General features: G+C 43.6%; 2 protein-coding genes across 17 annotated transcripts in view; one reads left to right on the top strand and one right to left on the bottom strand.

Annotated features, from left to right (window-relative positions):
* LOC6730247 (tropomodulin) overlaps positions 1-20,821 on the bottom strand; it is a 46,095-nt gene that overhangs the window by 6,324 nt on the left and 18,950 nt on the right. For 13 of the 16 annotated variants that reach the window (XM_016177853.3, XM_016177849.3, XM_039295040.2 and 10 more), the window contains 2 exons: positions 633-785; positions 62-574 (listed from right to left, as the gene is read on the bottom strand). In XM_016177853.3, coding sequence (XP_016037003.1) covers positions 62-574; positions 633-785 — 666 coding nt within the window. Of the gene's footprint in view, positions 1-61; positions 575-632; positions 786-1,190; positions 1,478-9,043; positions 9,382-20,821 lie in introns of those variants that run through there. The other 3 variants (XM_016177859.3, XM_016177851.3, XM_016177860.3) reach the window with 3 other exon arrangements.
* On the top strand, positions 12,406-16,418 carry LOC27207674. Its single transcript, XM_039295047.2, has 2 exons — positions 12,406-12,655; positions 15,659-16,418. The coding sequence occupies exon 2, from the start codon at positions 15,847-15,849 to the stop codon at positions 15,988-15,990; it is 144 nt and encodes a 47-aa protein (XP_039150981.1). The 5' UTR covers positions 12,406-12,655; positions 15,659-15,846; the 3' UTR covers positions 15,991-16,418.

Below are 20,821 nucleotides of genomic sequence, written 5' to 3'. Positions count from 1 at the left end.
CTACAGGCAAGGAGTTAAGTTAATAAGGATTAAGAAAAATATTAAACATTTAGGGCAAAACCTTAATGTTGTTCAAGTTGAGGTCAATCAGCTTGGAGTCATCGTCCTTGACCCGCTTGATGGACTCCTCCACATCTGTGTTGTTGGGCGGATCCATTGGGAAGAGCTTCTGCTGAGTGGATTTGGTGATGCCATCCCAGCCCAGGCCCACGGGCTGACCTTTGTTGAGCAAAGAGGCGTGGTACTGGTCCTGATTCATCATCGAGTGGAAGCCGAGGATGGCGGCCAGATCTATGATCTCCTCCTGCGTGGCATCGTTAAGGGCGTGTTCGTACTCCTCGCCCATGTCGATGGCGATTTGTTCTTCGGCCTCGATGTCGCGGGCATCCCTTGGCGGTGGGACCCACTTCTTTCCACGAACCTTGCCCTGAACGAACGGCTCGAACTCCGGCTGATCCGGGGTCTCGATGGCCTGCTTGTTGATGTGCTCGATCAGCTGCTTGCGATTGAGAGGCCCGGTGGCTTCCTTGGTGCACTCATAGCTGTTGCGCTGGTCTGGCGGCAGGAAGTTGTCCTGCAGGAATAGGAATGTTAAAATTTTTAGGATACAACGCCTCCAAAAGGGTACTTACATCGGGATCCACTTCTTTGGCCAGTATGGTTATCTCCTCGGGGGAGAGCTGGGCCAGCAGGCTCTCCACGTCCACATCATCGTACTCACTCAGATCCTTGCCATACAATTTGGCGGGGGTGGTGAGCGTGGTTGTCTTTGTGGTGGCAGAAGTCTGAAAAGACAGAGGAGGAAATATAAATATTTTAATGGAAAAGCAGGAAGGAAAAATTTCTAGGAAGTTTCTCAATTAAATATTAACAAAGAAACGACAATTTAAAATGGGAACACATAATCTTATAAAATATATACTTAAAATGTAATTAAATGCTTCAGAAGCCCACAGAGTTTCTTTTCCCCACCGAACATTTCAAGTGCGGATCAGATTAGTTTGCTTCCTAATCGTAGGGAAATCTTCCCACGTTTCTGCTCTTCATTTGCTTCGACTAAAAGCCATTGTTTTCACTTTTGCACAGTTCACTTTTCAGTTTCCCGCTTTTCCGATGAGAGCGAAAGTTAACTAATGCTTTGCAGGTCTGGTAAAATGGGGTTTTGCGACACTTAAAACTACTTTTCGCACATTTTTATGCTTCAGGCGGAGGCTCACTGGCGGCTGAGGGGCTCGGCGTTTGACCTTTGGCACCGGACGCAGCTTTATTTGCTGGAACTCGGCCACCGGCAGGGCACTCTCCATTCTGGACTAATATCTTTGCAGCTCGTAGGAGGTGTCGTCCGATCGATACGGAATACGAAACACGGAATATGAAGCGCGCAATATGGCAAATCCAATTATGAATGCACTGAGGCGACTTGCAGCTTTCGGCCGGAGACTTTGCGACTTGGGACTGGGTCTGCGTTCCACCACCGACTGACTGGCAAGAGAGACCCGCCGAAACACCAGACCACCGCACCACCAGACCACCGAATTAAGGCGAGACAACGGCAACCACATCGAAAGCCAAGCGAGAGTCGTGCAACATTTGCTTCGAACCAACATAAAGACAGGCTGCAATCGCTCAGCCAGTCAGCCATTCAGCCACTCAGTCATCCAGTCAGTCAGTCATTCAGTCAGTTAGTCAGTGAGTCAGGCGCTCAGTTCGGTTCAGGCCAACTTAAGTCGAGTCACTCAGCCAGTTGGCCCAAAGAGTTGCCAATGTAAATTAGGCACACCGACAAAAACTAAGGCCATGAATTGCATTCGCTCTCTAAATCTCAATTTAAATGATTATTTTATACATAATATTGACTTGTGGTTCAGCAAATGCTTTCTGATACTTTAACTCTAAATAACGTTGCAATATTGTAACATAAGCTTTTGTTTTTCCCGTAACATTTAGAATGTATGATTTATGCCTGAATGTAGTTTAACGTTATTTGTTTCAGTGCAGTGGGCGGGGGAACGGGGGCAGTCAACTGTGGCAAGACTTCTCCGCGGTGGTGTCTGCACTTAAACGACTTCTCGGTGGGAAATTGTTGTGCAACTCCGCCAGATTTCAAATAAATAAGTCAACAAATTGTGGCCCATAAACAAGCCGAGCGGAAGTCGTCGAAAAGCCACGAAATCGACATTAGACATGGAGGAAAAGCAGCCAAACCGAGTGATTTGCATACGACAATTGTAAGATTACTGGAAACATGGGGGGCGGAATGGATGTTCTGGCTAAGCGTGACCGAGAAGTGGGGGAATATCGTAGTTAGTATTTAGTGCGGGCAAATCAAGAGCCAAGAAAACAAACCGATTGAAAACTGGTTTTCCCCCGAGGGCAAAAGAGTGCCAAGGAACCGCGACGGACAATACAATGGCCATAAAACCGGGGCTTAAACTCCTCTTTGGCCGCCGTTTACTTAGCGCTTTTAACTGGCAACCGGTTTCGACCACAATAGGTACAGCTAAGCTGGTCTCGCGACCAGCAAGTACTAGCAAAACAAACCCACAATTGGCCAAGATGACGCTCCCCGATATTGTGCGACCATCTGATGGCTACGGCTAAATGCTAAATGCCAGCCACTGACCCACTTCCGAGTGGTGCTCCTCGTTTTGGTCTCTTCAGCGGGGGCGATTATGTCAGCTTCTAACGCCTCAACTTGCAGCCAATTGTTGACATTTCAATTGGGGACAGAGAACAAACTCCCCCAGTGACACAGCGGCATAGCAACTCCACTCGTCTCCACTCGATGCCAATCCAATCGAGAAGTGAGGCCTCTGGAGGTGGAGCAACTGTAAACTGTGGAATCATAAAAAGTAATTGCGAAAATAATTGAGTTCACAGCACTCCGGAGACACTCCGAAACGCTAGAGATCCAAGCAAATAAATTCGAGCCAAAACAAGAAACTAAGCACATATTTTAGCTAGTCGAAGTGGGGAGTACTCTTAACTCAAGTGGAAGTTATGATCCAGTCGAGTAATATTCATAGCTCTTGGTGAGTTTATGACTGGGTGGTTATACTTTCAATATTTCAGGGTTACTGTTCAGGCAAGCCTTGAAGTCCCAAATAATGCCTTTCTAAATGACGAAGTATAAACTAACTAAGAGAGGTGACTAAACATATTAAACCGCTGGTATAATGTTCCCCGTTCAAGTAGAGTAGCTCAAACGCTACCTGTTCTCGATACCAAAATCCAGCCCACCATGCAGATCTGCACGGTAAACTAGACGGGAACCGAAATGTATCTGTCAGATACTCGTCGTCGACACATTAAGCATTAAAAAACTGTTAACTGGCGTGCGTCTGTCAGGGTTTTGGGTTCCGAGAGCCAATTAGAAGTTGCGATGCGCATAAACTATGAGTCTCGAGATCCCAGCTAAATGGAGTGGCAGGCTCATTAATTGCAACGGGCCTGTGGAACGTTAGTTCCAAATAAACCAACTTACTTGGAGAGCTGCTCTCCAGGTTCTCCGCCCATCGCCTCAAGCCCTCTGTCATCTCATTTTATGCAATTTCAAAGCTAGTACATGTCAAAAGATATGGTTGCATGAAAGGCTTAATTTAATGGAAAGCAGCTGCTTAGCTCCCAAATGGTATTAAGGTCCCGTCAAAAACAGCCTCATATACACTTGAACTCTGGTAACGCATAATAACTTGCATATTGTGGAGTTTTATGTTTAATTGCTGACCACGTACCTACTTCTGGCTTATTTAAAAATAGATACCTCTTCTGCATTTCCAATAAAATACAGCTAGAACCCGAAACCGAATCGAAACAGTAATAAATCCGGCTTAAGGCCACAACAAATCCTCCTGGCCATGTGTGACCCACAAAACTGAGCCCGTGAACAGCGGGGCGAAATGGGAAACATGTTTTTCGGTGATTTGCACAAATGTATCTGGTATCTGACGGATGGGCGGTCGTGGTCACCGAATGCGAAATCGGTCAAGGTGCTTAGGCGATTTAATTAAGCGGCAAACAACAGCGAAATACAGTTTTCCAGAAGCGACAAACGGCAGTGGTCACGTTTACATCGAAAATTACACATTGCCCGCGGAGCGGGAAAACTGTGGAAATTCAAACAGAAGTGCATGAAAAGTTGGTCGCGCACACGTCCCACGAAAGCAGGTACAGAAATGAAAATGGACCGGCTAATGACCAACTCGAAATGGTGGAAATTCGCGTAGGAAGCGAGGGAAACGGCCAGGGAAATTGCAGTTCGCGGGGAGGAGGATCTCGTAGCCGGAAATTTCGAGCAAGAAACGTTAATTACATTTGCGACCAGGCTCGCCTTTATGGCCATCCGAATCCGACAATTAGGCGCGTGGAAAACCAGAAACCGAAGGTGAAAAGATGCGTCCAAACGAAAATGAGCATCGAGTGTCGAGTGAAAATGCGTATCTGGGGAAAATGCCACTTGCCACTTGCCACTTGCCACTTGCAGCAGAGGAAAACAGTGAAGTCAGATGCATTTTTGTATCTCAAGGCATTTTTTAAGCTATGTACGCTTCGATATCATTGGGTATTATTGTGTCTTTGACGGGGACCAGATTTCTTGTAAGTATTCCCAACACAAATACTCCAAGCTAAAGGTCGGATTTTTCCACCTTTTTCCCCTGCGCCATCGAAGTTCATTGCATTTCCTTAGCCATTGATATATTGTCCGCTTTGTGAACCCATAAATGTATTCCCAAACCTTTTTTTCTGCGGGGTGAAAATGCTTTATTGCATTTTCCTGCTGCTCCCCAAAGTGCCTGCGCAAAGCTGAAATATGCCCGGGAACTTTGGCAGCTTGGTAAGATGGAAAAGAAGTTTTTGCGTCTAAGCCAATCCCCAGAGTCAGTCAATTGCATATTCAGTGAACACGAATATGCTTTTTATATGGCAATATTTTATGCAATTTGCATGCCAACAGCAGCCAGCTTGTGAGAAGGAAAGAGGTTTGGCCGACACCAGGAGGTCGACCTCCTGAAAGTTGAGACCCAGTTGGTCAGTGCGAAAGGGAATCCGCTTCTGGCCGGGCTATATCTACATACTGATTCTGGTTCTGGCTGCAGTCGGGCGTTTCAACTGCTGAAAACTGAGACGTCGATAGTTCCGTCTCAATGCATTTAAAACAAGTGAACTCAAGACAGTCGAATCGATTCGAATGGGGACTACTCTACAAGGGCGATTCTATAAAAAAGGTTTGAGCTTGTAGTGTCAATTCCATTCTCAAGCAATATAGAAACCTTTTAAGTTGAGATGTTACTTATACTTATTTGGGCAGCAGCATCACCGAGCATACCCTTCTTCTGTCTAAGTACAGGGTATAGGCCTCGGTCTCTGCCGCATCGTTGCAACCAGAATCTCCGATATCAAAGCGGTTAAGAGGGGCGTAAAGCAGGGAATCACCGGGGTGCTGGCAGAAACTGACAGTTGGCACGGCCATGGAAAACATGGAAAACTCGGAAACTTGGCTGCAGTGCAGCCAACTTTCCCGATCCGAATTGAATTGAATCCGCACATAATGCACAGATGTCGCTAAAAGTTGCAGGGGGAAAAGTGAAATTTGAGCAGCAGACGCATTTGGACAAAATGAGAAACGTGCGTCGCATTCTCAGTTGGAGACTGAGCCCAGTCATCAATAAGATGCCCAAGTAAGCCAGCCAGTCAGCCAAGCCAGCAGAAAATCATAATAAATTATGGTCCTCACTCTTGAGACTTCACAATCCCCCAGAACAGTACGCAAATTTATGTAGTTTACATTTGACTTTGAATTTAAAAGTGCCTTTGCTCTGGGTCACGTTCCGGCAAATGTTTTTGCCCGGGAATGTTGTAAGTAATAGGACCCCCTCCCTCATTATTTCTGGGCAGTTTCTGGGCTGGGTAATGCGACAAACTGTCACGGGTGTCAGCCAGTGAAAGTTAAGTGGCAGTCAAATTAAGATCTATGTAAATTAATTCAAAATTCATGTACATTTTCCCTTTCTCGCTCCTTCTGCTTTTCCATGGACCGTCGGGGTCTTTGACTTTGGGTGTACGGGTATGTGCATCTAAGCACAATCATCTTTTGTTTACACACTCCCTGGGAATTGTTTAAACAATCAGTTGCAAGTGCAGCGGGTTCGCTGACCCCTGAACCAGAATTTCCACCGTGAGGTAATTTTCCGGATCAGAAAAAAAAACGGAAAGCCACAAAGTGTGGCAACAATCGCATGCAACCATCTTTGTCGCCAGAAAGCACGCGATTTCTGTGCGATTAAAACCGCCACCGCTGCAAATCCCGCATTTAAGTGGGCGTGGAATGCAGGCTTTTGTATGCATAGAAATAACCCAGTCAGTTAGTCAGCATGTAATGAAAACTGCCAAATTAAAATTGCTGATGAAATTTATGGCCTTATGTAAGACACGGAGTTCCCACACATGCCAGAGATTAACTATTCATAAATCAGCAGTGAAATTAATCATGGTAAGTAGTGCATACATCTTAATACATTTTGATTTATTTGTTATGTTGGGACCATCACGCTCCTACTTGTTGTGGATGCAGATAGAATTACGATATCGATATGATATCCCAGATATGATTCAGATACTTCGTTCCATATGCAAATTGTACAATGGATCCTTATTCCCACATACTTTACCACACTTTATATAACATCGAACTCACCTGCAATTAAAAAGCGAGAGAACAAAATGCATTATTAAGTGAAAGGGGAAACTTTGGCCGTAAACAAAAAGGCAGTGTCAGATTTATGTATATTGTGAGCAGATAAAATGGCAGCTGAAAACTTTCCCAGAAGACAAGTAACAATACAGGACAAAATCGAGGAGACGGGCCGGGGTAATTACATGAAAGCCACGCAGACAAAATTATGTGAAGAGATTAAATTTGTAAGATAAATTGGAGTGGTGGGCAGGTCGTTGCCTTGTCAGTCACTTCCCAGGGAATCATAATGTACATATACTTTGATGGCAGATTGGAGAGCTGCTCGCACACAAGGGCGCATAAAATATAAAAAAGCGGTTGCGGTAATAAATGAAAATTATGCAAACTTCCAGCCCGAATGATGAAGTAATGCCCATCCAAGCCAGAAACGGTTAACGGACCGTGTTATAAGGTTGCAGATCCGAGGGACTCCATACTCCGGACGGCGTACTCCGGACTACAGACCTTAGACTCTACAAACATCCTGTCTCAGATGAGTAAGTGGAAATTTATGAAAATGCGACTGGTGAATGCGCGGGTAATAAAAGTGGGCCGGCGGTCTCTTGGCGGCCTGGTCCTCTGCCAGCTGCACTTCCACTCTCACTTCCACGGAACTCGCAGAACTTTTAAGCCAGCGGAAAACCCACAAGCTTGTTTTTCCTCTTGTTAACAACCGAAATCTAAGTGGGCAACAACTTTTCCGAAAACTTTGTCTGACACTTCAGGGGCTGGATATTTTTAAGAGCTTTAATCGTGTCACGGCATTAGCCGACAATATTATCAACTTTCGCCGAGCACTCAAATATATAACTCATAAGTATAATAATATATATATACATTTATTTATATTTATTTATATTGAAACAGTGAGGTGCTAAATGAACAGAGCAGGTCGATTGCGCTTGGTTTGATTCACAGGGTAGCAAATCTGAATATTAGCAAAGCACTTAACTTTTATGCTGTCATGTGCTCAATGTGTCATATTTCAGTTGGCTATTTATAAGCATACAGTAAGTTTCTTGATTGCCAAACCCATTGTAAATATAAATTATTATTTGATAAGCGGCTCATCATAACAACGGATGCAAGTAAACAGAAGGGAAACTGATATGTTTTCTTTTATAATGAGGTTGCCATAATTATTGTTTTAAAGCCATACATTTAATGTCAATAAATAAAATAAAAACACCCATTTGGTTCCCCAACTAAAGTGGCCCTTTTTACAGTACCGAAACGCGCTGTAGATAGGCACTTTGTTGTGGATTTCCCGGCGAACAAACGAGTTTAATCTTTTTTGCTCAGCGGCTACTGATGGTTTTGTCTTTCGTCAATTTTCATGTGTTTGGCGTCAATTAAACGACGGAAATGAGCAATTTTATGTTGGCCGACTTTGCTGTTTTGGTTTTTCTGTTTTTTTTGTACTTGTGCCCCTATTCCGCGGATGGGAAAATAGCTTTTCATGTCTGCTTTGATGGCTGTCCGCTGTCCATCCGTCCACGCAGAGGAAAGGCGATTAATTACTCAGCTCAGCGATGTTAAATACGACTTTGACGCCCCCTCGGATTTTCTTCCGGTTTATATAGTTCCTAAGTGCAGGAAGGGTTCCAAGCGGTTTGCTCGGTTTAATTGGGGGAAGAAAAGAGCAGGGATTATCCCACGCATTTCGAGAGAAAACCAGAATTAGGAATATCACAAATTCATAAGACGGCCATTACATCCTGTATTATATCGCATTATTATAATAATCATAATATTAGTTAAGATTTGGGAGAATGACAATCTGTCACAGGTTTGCGAGGGATTTACAATCTCGAATGGTGGATGGTCGATATCTATAGCGTCATTGCTGGGAAGTGAGTAACTCGATACCGGAGAGATAAGGGTCGACATAGCGGTAAACGAATTGAAAACAGCTGTTTCAGCGCGATAAGGGAATTTAGCTCGAAATTATATAAAAATGCTAAATATGCCGAAATCGAGACACAAAACAAAGGTTACAAAAAAGAAAGCGATGACATAATAAGAGCTATTAAATGTATGAATTTATTAATGGTACGGGGAATCAATAAACAGGCGGAGGGAGGGAGAAAGGGAGTGAAGCTGAATGCCGAAAGAGAGCGAGAAGAGAGCGCAAACTCCAGAACGAACTCGAAAGAGAGCCAAAACTGACGTAATCGGCAGAAGAGAGAGGCAAACAAAAACTAAATTAATGAAATGAAATCATTCAAGGCAAACAGCCCACAAAAAAAACACATCAATGAAAAACAATTTAGACACTTGAGCGGCAGCAACAATTGCAACACTACTAACCTCCATGTTGTTGTTGTTGTGCCTTTTTGTTTGAGCGTTTGCTTCACCGTTAGCTGCCCTTTGTTGTTGTTATTGCACTGTATTTGCTTTTTTGACACGCACTAGAATTTTTCGCCGTGGATTTTTGGGCGTGACACACGAAGAACCGTATGAAACCACTTTTGTTGACAGAAACCCGCGTGGTTTTTTGGAACACTCTAATCGCTCGGATAGCACAAACAATTTGCAGCCAGCGCAATTGTTTAATCGTAACTAGTATATTAAAATACAAAATTGGAATGGCACTAAGGTGAGAACATCGGAGTGTGACCGCTGGGCTAACACGGAAAATAACTGGCGAATGGGGGAGGTTGGGATTTTACTGTTACTTCTGCACGGTCCTACTCCGCGCACAGTTCGAATTCGAGCTCAGCAGTATGACCGCATTTTTTGAAAGTGCACTTAACTTCTATTTTATAAAATAAAATAATTAAACTGTGAGTTTTCAACTCGTAAGTTAATTTATTACTCTATCAATTTAAGAAAAAATCCTGAACTATACTGTTTGAAAAGTTGATTTCTCATATAGTTTTAAAGTAAAAGAGAGAGATGAAGAAGAACAGAGAAATAACCGATCTGGAGTTTACAGTTTGAGAGCAACTCCAACAGAGGAGCGGCACAGGTGTAGAGCCATTGGAAACTCAAAGCTTTAACGGGTATCATTCGGTAAAACGAAAATCATTTATATAATAAATTTAATATTTCAATAAATGTTACAAAATGTACCTTGTCTATTATGTGTAATCATAAACACGTATATATTTTTAAAGATAAAAAAATTTTATAAGATATTTATATACGCCCATTTTCTTGGCTATTATAATTACAAATTATAAACTGGAAAGTATCCTTCCCAGCAACAACTTGTTACCTGCGCTCTCCGAAAACCCAATTTCATTTAAATCTAAAATGACAAATTTCCATACGGGTAATTTTTATGGGCAGAACATAAAATTAAAATTAACCAGATGCACGCCATAAATCAAGCGGCTGGTCCCAGGAATCCAGATGCGCCATTTTCCGCCCTGCATATCATTTTCATTCTCGTTTCGTTTTATCAACTTTTCTTGTGTAATTTTTGAGCGAATTGCGTTAAATTAATTAGGGTGATGGGCGAGGGGGGCAGCGGAGGGGTCAAAGGGCGCGGGAAAACTTTCGCGGCATTTCCATGAACAACAATAACAGAAGATGCTGCATATTTGTGAAGGGGGCTTTAGTGGGTTAACTGCACAGTAAAAAATTGTCTACATATTTCACACAAAAAAATTTTATATAAATCTTTGGTTTTTATTTATTAAATATAAGAAATAAATATCTATATCTTATTTAATTTGTATAAATGTGCCAAGCAACTGAATCCCTTGCCCTGAGAAACTTCTTCAAAACGATTTTGGTGGGGGTATCATTTTTTCGCGCAGTGCAGGGGTCAGGGGGCGTGGCTGTGGGGCAGAACGTGATGCGCAGGCAAATAGAAGACGTCATAAAAATGCCATTGTAAGTAGTTGAGCATTCTTTTTTTGGCTTTCGCTGGCATTGTGACAGGAGGCTTCAGCCGCTAGTTGTTGTTGCTGATATCCTTGCAGGCTGTTATCCTTATTGCTGCCTGCCTTGTTGTTGTTGCTGCTGGTGTGGCAAATCGACAAAAGGCACGCAAAGGAGGCAGAAACTCATTTCACTTGTGTCGAAAAGATAAATGCGAAGCGCTTAAAAAAGCAATTACCGCATAAATTGCGCTACAACGCGGTATGGCATATACAGGCGGCCCTCCCTCGGTACAGTGGAACCCCCCTATACTACACCCCTTCCCCCGGTCCCCCTTCTGTTTGTGCACAGGATGCGGCGCATAAAACTTGCCACAAAAGACAGTCCTTCCTCGGCGGCTTTCTCACAAAACAAACGTTGGCAACACGCGAAAAACATGCAAAATGCATTGGGGAGTTCGGCGGGTTGAGGGGCTTTTTATCGAGGGGGGTCCGGCTTAATTGAAAAATCAATAGTGGAGGGCCCCCTCGCCAGCCGCTCACTAAACTCGCGTAAATCAAGTTAAAAATCGCAGCAATCAAAGCACCTGAAGCGCAATAAAAACTCATTAAAACGGTCCTCAACATGCACTGCACAAAATTTACTCATTCAAATTAGATGCAAAAATATATAGTTGAAAATATATAGTTTTAAATAGATGCTGCATTCTATAAGGACTGGCAAAGATTTGTTCAAGCTTATTTTTTTTTCAGTGTTCTCGCAGGATACTGTGACGATTGGGGGCCAGGTGCTTTGTCCGGACTCTGGACTCCGGACTACGGTTACCCCCACGGCCGTACGCCGAAATTGGATTTGAACAAATTACAACACATCGATTTCTCATTAGAGGAGGGGAAATGGAAGGGAAGCCGTGGGGAAATCTGGAAAAACGAGATGGGGGAAGCCGAAGCTGCGACATTTGATGGCGACAGAAATCACTTAAAGGGAAAATTTAATTGACTCGACTGCGGAAGTCAGCTGCCAATTTGTTGGCCATGCCCCACTGGCACAGGAAATTTCGTCGACTTCCTGATTTAAATAATAACAAACTGTGCCGATGTCTGCCCAGGCCCCTCCCCCTCCTCCATGCGCCCCTCATTCCACGGCATCCTGTAAGTCTAAAGTCTTGCTTGTCACGCCAACTGACGGCAGGGAAGCCCCCTTCCGCCCACGCCCCTGTCTTCCCTGTGCCGAGAACATGATTGGCGTCATCAGCTAAGGATCTGCAAAAAGATATAGATATAGATATAGGGGTGCCAACGTTGGTTTTGGTCAGCGTTTGCCTGCCGGCTTAGTTGAGTGTCAATATTTGTGCTCCCCTGCGTGGGCGGTGTTTGTTTGCGGGGCGTGGCACTACAGGCCATGGCAAATTAAAATGTTTGCCTTATGATGCGGCTGGAAATATAAACATGACAGGGCGGAAGGCGCTGCAAACGAGATGGAATTTTGCGGTAGTCCTTCTCGTAACTTACGAATCGATTTGAAAAGGGGTTTCATGAATAGTATTTGCTTCTTTATAATCCATCTGAAATTTATGTTGGGCAGTGCAATTTCGATGGATCACCACTCGGTGAGTTGCAGCGACAGTCCACAAGGATGTGCCAGGATGTGCAATGCCATCGCCCACTTGTTCCTTGTTTTTCTGCCTGTTGACTGAGAACTCTTTGCATTTGTTGAACAACAATTTCCGGCCGACAGGACGAGCTTCGAGCCGAGTGGCCAGCCGAAGCGAGGCTCAACTGGTGAGGTTTTCCGAGGCATTCCGAAGGATAAAGGACGAAGCCAGAGCCACGAACTGCTATAAGAAGCGGCTTCCATCGCTGAAAGCCGCAGTCGCGTCAGCAACGTCGAACTGAAAACAACGCGACTTTTGGACGGGAAAAGCGAATGCGAAGCGCAAACGACGAAATATCACGCATACGCCGCGTTGGACCGAAAAGAATTGCAAGTGAAGTGATATAAAAGGAAACTGAGGGAAAAGAGTTTACGCCTTGGCTCGTTAGTGGATTTTTTGCCTTTTTGGGCAGTTTACGAGCGGCTCAGCATAAATTGGTAACGTGTACATCCTTTTTTTCGGCGGTTGGAGGGACATAATGTTGCTCATAAAAGTGCGTGAGCTGGGAGTATTTGTCCATGAATGGAATCCCGGCCAGAAGACTCATGAATGAAGCTGCAGAGGCTCTAGTGCTCTAGTGATTTATGCCGCGGGCTTGTCTGGCATTGTTGCTTTAATTATATGACAGCGGGAACTTTTTACTCGGCTGTGGGCATTTATGGACGCCAAGCACGCAGAAATGCAAATGGAACCGCAGAAATTGGACACGTGTGTGTGTGGCAACATAAGGATAACCCCGAAACACCGCAGGACATTTAACACTTCATTGACTTTTGTGGCCCCTTCTTGACTCACCGACCGACCGACCGACCGACTGACTGACTGACTGCCAGCATTCGACATTCCTGTGCAAAGTTTCATTTGCATTTCGTGTGCTCCGCCAGTGAAAATTAATGGCCGCAATGGCTCGGCAAGTTTTCCCTTTTTCGCCTTGCCAATTTGTTTGGCTTCGAACTCTTTAATAAGTTTGCCAGGCGCCGCAAAACTTTCGCCAGCGGCGCAAATTCTTGCCTGCGCCCAGCTCCTTTGACAACCTTTGACCCTTTTCACACACACACACACACAGAAGCATACACTAACACACTCACAGAGACACACGTGTGCGTGCTGCCATGTTGCCATGGGTGTTTGATCCTTCGGCTTTGACATCTAATTTATGAAGCGCTCGAAAATCCAGGAGGAGACACACATTTCCGCTCCACGCAACAGGCTGCAAGTTGCTCCTTCCCCGGGGACTCGTTTATTAGGGGGTATCACGTAGTCGTTTGGTTTTATTTACTACTTTTTTACTGCACAACTGCGACTGAAATAATAGTGCTGTTAAGCAGGCTTAATGGCTTGTGACCACAGAGCAATAAATAAAGTTTGGCGATGATTCCGTTTGAGAGAGAAATTAAAACGAATTGAAATTAAAATAAGATAGATTGTTTAATCTCAAATAATCTCATTAGTTGTATTTCTGAGGTGCCGAACTAAGTGTGTGCTATTTACTTGGATATTTCTCCCATTTCTCGTAGACTGGAGGCTAAAAATAAACAGCTTAAGGAAAGAACAAATCCCAATGGCCATTTGCCACCAGCTCCCTCCACTTACTTCCACCGCCCCGGCCCTTTTCTCTTCACTTTCCTCCTGACCTTAAGTTATGCTGGAAAAGGGGGCCGTGGCAGCTGCGTCACATTCCTCAGCTTGTTAGATTTGTTGCCCCGCCGAAACTTTTTTAATGAGTTTCATAATCTTTGATGCGCTTCGCTTTGTTTCAAGTGCCCGCCCCTTCGTCCTTTCGCAAGTCGGCCTAATGATGTGCGAGCCATGGAATGCGGCAGCGTCCTTTTCAAAATTGTTTTTCTTCTTTGGGGGGAACGCAGGACATGGGACATAGGACATAGAGTTTCAGGGGTCGAGGACCAAAACTTATTCAGCGACTGCCTCGAATGCGATAAGCGTTTAATTGAAAGAGACCGCAGGACTTTTGGGGCGGCAAAAGAGTCCGGATTCCAGCTGCGATGTCCGTTCCAGGTCGCCGGATGCCCGATGATTGCAGTTGGCAGCTTGCAGTTTGCATTTCAATCCACGAATGCAGCTCAAAAACTCATGACCGCATACCCTTTTTTGAATGAATAGTAAGTGCACTTGGCAAAATGGATCGTGCTTTAAAGCTGGGGTATTCATGTTTGCCGGGTTGTACTCAGCAATAGTTTATAATATTTTATATTAGTTTAGGAGATACGTCTCTCTCAATTAACGAACATTTTTTAAAAAGTCCAATCGGATTAAATTCGGACCGAATACTTCTATTATTTCAGGTGCAACTTTTAGCTTCACTCGTAGATTTTGATCCTTTTTCGCAACTGAAATGCAATTTGGCTTAAATTATTTCCCCACTAATTGAGAGCGTTTCGAGTGGATTCGAGTGGAAGTTGAGAATGCAGCGGGAAGAGGCTTTCAAAGGGGAATTCCGAGGGCGGGTCAAAGGGTCGGGTCGAGTGGCATGCATTCCGAGCACATGTTGCTCATGTGGAAACCTCGCCTTTTCCATTTCCCACTTGCCATTTAAATCTGGAAATCTAATTCCCTTTGTGGCGGCTCGGTTTAAATTTAATTTGTTTAATTTCCATGCCACGTACTACGAGCTACGAGTCCTTCCTCCTTTTTTGCCAACATATTGGGCAACATGGCGAGTACAAATGTGCAACAAAGGGGGAAAAAACATCAGTGGCATCTGGCAACAAGAAATGCAATTGTGCAACGCATCCTTGAATCCATCTTCCATTCTCTCTCGGTCTTATCCCCTGCGACGGCCCACGCGGCGTATGCGTAATTTGTGTGCTGTTCCCTGTGTCGCAAAGTCGCGGGTGGGAATGTGGAGAAAGTGGGGACAGAACTTTTCGTGTTGCCAGCAGGCAGCTGGGGAAAAAGAAAGATTGAGACCAGCATGCAGTTCTCCAGGGAGCAGGACGAACGGGACGAACAGGACGGAAACCAGGCAACGGACTGCTCCTTGTCCAGAGATAATCCTTTGTTCGCCGCACTTTCTTTATCTTTTCTCAGATTTTTCCGTAACCTTGTGGCCATAATTTTGATAAATCACTCTGCTGAATACGCTACATTAAAACTATATTTCCTGGACAGCCAATCTTTAGGGGTTTCAAATCTTTCAGTTCGATGTCTTGGAGTATATATCATTTCACAGCATACTTTTTGAAAGGGCACAAATCCATTGATATAAGTAATGAAAGTAAGAACTACTTGGGCAAGAGTATCTGTAGCCATCTCATTTGAATCTGTCACTCATTGAAGATATGTTTCTATCTACTGGGGTTTCCTTTGCTGGTTCTTTATTTATTTTTTGCCAGGCGTGCGTGATGGAGGTATATGAATAATCTGGCCGTTATTTCCATCTGCTTTTCGCTCACGATTTCCCCTTCCGCTTTTCATTGCAGCTGGTTCCACATAATCCACCTCCGCCTCCGTTGTCCATTTCCCATTCGCACGAGCGTAATGAGGCAATGAGACGGGGGGCAGCCGGAAAAGCAACAGCGGGAAACTCAGCCGAGGAGCCATGACATCTGGAGTCTGCCGGAGTCTGGAGCTGTGGCCTCTGCCCGAGTGAAGAGCCCCAACCCCAGCGATGCTGCGCGATATCTTTCTGTATTTAGTTCTAATCGTTTTATTTTGCTTCATTTTCATGGCGCAGTTAATCGTCAACGTTTACGCCTTCCAGCGCCAGCCGTCGCCCCACAAAGCGGAGCGCAATGAAATTATATTTGTCTAGAAAGGAGACAAGCTCCCCCAACCCACAGAGCCCCCAAGAGGCACAGAGAACAATGCTTGCAAAAAATCATTCCAATGAAACATAACTAAGCAAAATATATCCATAAAACATACTTGTCTGGAGACTGTATAAGCCATTAGCTCAATATTCGTTTTTACAACGAAATAATGCGTTCATAATAACTAGGAGTTAACTTGATTAATAGGCATATAGACCACATAACAGGTGCAAGATATCATCTTTTCTTGCGGTGCAGCTTTGAGGAGGAAAAGAAGGCAGGAAAATGAAGACGCTACAAAAGCAAAGGCTACAAGTCAAGTCGCGGTGGTTTCCATTTAATAAGAAAGGGAACTCAACTAGGTTCAACTCTCAGTTGAGTGAGAAAAGTGGGAAAAAGCGCAGGGAATAGGCGGGGAAATCCAGGGAAATGGGAAATGGGTGGCGGAGGGATCAGGGGGATCACCGCGGGCGGAAGATAAACCCTCGAAGAACTGTTAAACTAGGTTGCGCGCTAATTAGTAACGGTAGTCTTGGGAGTGCACAATGCGCGCCACACACCACTACACACGACGCCACTGAGACACATGGATACACAGAGAGAAAAGTCATTCAAGTGGGTTTCATGGGTTTCACACAATGTGCTATTTAAGTGATATCACAACGCAAACTTTTAGTTTTTCGTATTGCAGTTTATTTCGGAAAATAATTAATGAAATCCAGTTGCTTAAAGAATTTTGTTTGCCTCTTTTGGAAAGCTTTGAAAATATTTCTTTCGCATTGTCGTGTTACTGCGAGTTTTCAATTCATCCGAGCAACTGATAGTCTTTTTTTTTGCTCTGCATACATAAAGAAAGTTTTCCGCAGCGGCAAGTCGCCACGGGAAAAGGCGAAGAAAAACCACTGAAAAATCCGCAGCAGCAGGAGCTAAAGAATTCAGTAGAGTTGCCACCGCTAGAGGAAGCGAATGAAGAGCAGAAATTAATTTCATAATTTTTTGCATTTTTCATTGAACACTTTGCTGCCACCTCGTTGTTTGTCTTTCATTATAGTCTTTTTTCTGCGATTTTCCATCAGCTACAAAATTAATTCACATTCTGTTGTTAAAGTAATGCATTGAATGTGACACCGAGAAATTTTCATTTACCATTTTGCCTGCCCGCTTTAAATGGGGCGTTTTAATTTTCCGACAATTGAAAAGTGTCGGGCGGACTTTTTTTTCTTTTTTTTTCTATCGATTTCTAGCCGCACTCGAGGCGGCTGTGTTTCAGCCTTTTTGGGTTTTTGCTTTTTGTTCAATGGCTGTTTTTCTTTCTATATTTCTCTGCTGGTTTCTGTAGCTTTCATATTTTTCGGTTGTTTTTCCTTTTGCCACGCCGCAGCGCGTTTTATTGTTTTCTTTCGAGCCTGAGCACTTGAGTCCTCGAGGGGCATACACACACTTGACCCCGTTTGAAAGCGGGCATTGAAACTTCACAATGGGCCCGGAAAAGGGGGCGGGTGCCGAGAGGGGGCGTGGTCGGCCATTTAACTCTTGCCGGGGCAGTTTAACTTGATTGCTGTCAGTGTGTCCAAATGGAAATTAAAGTTTCATCAAACGCTCTGAGCTCTCTAAGCGGATGTGGGCCAAGTTTGCCGAGACTTTTTCGAGGGGTTTCGCTGAAAATTTAATTTGAAATTGAAATTTAATCTGAACGCGCCACAGAGAGTCACGCACACACACGCACACCAGCACACACATTCATATCGAAGGATAATCAAAATGTATTAATCGAAAATTAAAGAGTTTTACATCTAAACGAAAATTCAATATAGAGGAACATTTTACGAGTACGGTTATATACTCCACTATACATACTTAGATATATGATATATACATTCGAACAATAATAGTCTTAGTTGTCGATCGATAAGTGCTCAGCAGCCCAAAAACATATTAAGCCCCTTAATTGTATCGAACTTGTAGTTAGATCTGAACAATTAAAACGAAAGTCGAATAAATAAAATAAAGCAGATAAATGTTCTTTGGTGAAAAGAAAAGAGCTGTCCATTTTATTGGGGCAGAAATATGATATGATTTGATTTGCATGCAAATTCATACGTTTTTTCCTTATTTCATCAAGTGAAATTATTCAGAGTGATGACGTGCGGCTACCAGATTTAATTCATTTGGTATTCCCTTGAAATATTCAAGTAACCACGAGGAGTCTTCCGTCAACAAACCGAGGAATAGCTGCACCTCATTTGCAATGCAGTCATCCCACAGGATCATCGGGGATTCCTTTTCAGCATCCGTAATCGAGGTTAACCCCACTGTGCCTGCCCAGCCTTGTTTAGCCCCCTGGGCTCGTCCATTTTGGCGAATTGAGTGACCAGTCCATTAACGTTCCCATTTTCATTTTGCAGCCCCTCGAGGAAGTGTTAAATGGCATCGGGCAATTGGCATGAGGAGAAATGAATACATTATTTCAGCCATTTAGCTCTAAGGAGCGGGAAAGGCGGCAGAAACCGCTTGTCATGTCACTGGGTCCTCGGACAAAACTTTTGGCTCTCGTCCAGAATGCAAAAAGCAGAGCCCTGCCTGTTTTCCCATCTGCTTTATTTTCCTTGTATGCAACAAGCTAGTGCCTCCCCCTTTCCCACCCACAGAATTTTCCGGGGCCACTGCATTTTTGCTGCTTTTCCCTTTTCCTTCTGGGGTTTGTTTTTATTGCATGCCAAGATGTCTGAGCTTTCAAAAGACCAGCGGACATGATGGCCAACAAGAACAAAGAGCAGAGGCTCAGGGGGCGGGTTGGCGGGGGGATGCAGCTGAAATGCCAGGGAAATGGATTTTTGCTATTGTTATTGTCGCTGGTCTCGTTGGCGAATTTTATTGCATTACAATGAACTGCGCCTTGACCAAATTTGGTCAACAAATGGAACGAAACGAATGGGAAATTGATGCGAAAACATGTACACAGAAAGAAACATTTCTAATTGCTAAAGATTTTAGCATATATGTATGCTGTTCGTCATAGGTGTACATTTTGAAAAATAGGGTAAGTAAAAAATAATGCTCTATTCGTGATGCGAGTTGGATTTAGGCGAGATCTGCCATCGAAAATCGCTTAAGACAGCCGACAGTCAATTTTTCACTTGGCATTGGCCGACAGCTGTCGAAGGTTGGGAAAGCACTCGAAAGAGAGGGAAATGCGGGAAAACCAGAACGGCTATATGGGCAAAGCGGGCAACAACTCGAGCCATTTATTTCATATTTATTTAATATTTATTTTGTGTCATTCGCCTGCCCACTTTGATCTGTGCAGCGACAAGTTCTTTGCCAAAGTCAAGTCAGCTGAGGAAAATGATGCGCGGAAGTTGAGGGGGGGCTGGGGGGGATCGAGGGCGGAGGAAAATGAGTCCTTGTTCCACCCAATTGACAAACGAAAATCAAAACTAATTAGACGCAAATTAATGAGCCATGCCACAACAGAATCACCAAGAAAATCAGCAGCCACAGTTGAGAGAAAAAACAAATGTGCTGAAAATGCGATGTGAAAATGTGAGAAGCTGACAAACAATTTGGCAGCGTGGACAGCTGCGGGGGAGGGGTCCATCCCACACCTCTGGCCCACCCACTTCCCTGACCTATCAGCTGTGTGAGGGAAGACTGGTGGACTATCACAATAAACCATCAAACAAAAGAGAAGTCTTCATTGTGGCTCCCTTAAAATCAAAAATGCGAAAGAGACTTTTTTGTTTCTCCATAGAAAATATTGGGAGAGACCAACCAACCACACACACATATTATCTAATACACGCATGCCTGCACCAACACCAACACGCACACACAAAATAGGAAAATAGGAATGGACCACACGGCGTATGCGCAATTCGCTTTGGCAGCGAGCCAACGCTCTATACTTGGAGATCAACGGAAAAAGTTGCTGATTTTTTGCCAGAAATTATTTATAACTGCTTGTTCATGCACAATCACAAATATATACGCTATATTCAGTGGTATCTGTGTCTTATTTTCGAATCGAATCGCTCTTCTGCTCTTCTCCCAGCTGTGTTAACTTGGCCAGCCGAAATGTGTATAGCTAATTCGAAATATTTCCATCTGATCGCTCCGCGGAATCGAGTTGAAGTAGCAAACAATGGAGCGGGTATATGAATGGATAGGTCCGTTTGTTTAGATGAATGAATACTAAACTTACTCGGAAGTACTAGATTTTGGGCGTGGATATGTTGCTTACCTGCAAAGAGAATGCAAACAAAAGAGCCAAATTAGTTTATTATTCATGTGGCACATATATATAAATATTTCATAGATGAACGATTTCACCAATAAACAAATAATTAAACAGACAAATACCTATTCGAGTATTTTTAGCCATAATTAAAATGCCTAATTGATCCAATTTGGCCAAATTAACAGAAAAATATGCAAAAAATCAATGGAGAAACTTAGAATTAAATGTTGGTAAAAATATATTTGGTAGAATACATTCAGGTTCGTTTAATTTGTCTAGACAAATTTATGGGGTACGAGATAAATACGTAAAAGAAATTAGCGTATTTAATGAATTTACATGGGGCCTTAAGACATAAAGTACCTATAATTGTAATATCTGTGATATTTTACGAAAGCTTAATATAATAAAATTTTGCCTATGAGTTGGCACATTGTAGATACAGATTGTGTGTATGGCACACAAGAATTCGAAGAATCTATATCCCCGTTGAACAAAATGCTTTATTATCTGATTACTGCGCCCATTCGAAATTTGCAGCCCGAAAGGCCAAAAGCAGCTCGCAGCCAATTAGCCTCTTGACTGAACCCTAATGG

This window comes from Drosophila simulans, chromosome 3R (genome assembly GCF_016746395.2).
Source record: "Drosophila simulans strain w501 chromosome 3R, Prin_Dsim_3.1, whole genome shotgun sequence".
Lineage (NCBI taxonomy): Eukaryota > Metazoa > Arthropoda > Insecta > Diptera > Drosophilidae > Drosophila > Drosophila simulans.
The sequence above is the reverse complement of the archived record's forward strand: the minus strand, read 5'-3'. Positions and strand labels throughout refer to the sequence as shown.

Coding starts and splice junctions, on each gene's coding strand:
- LOC27207674 (XM_039295047.2), top strand. CDS start 15,847: ATGCTGCGCGATATCTTTCTGTATTTAGTTCTAATCGTTTTATTTTGC.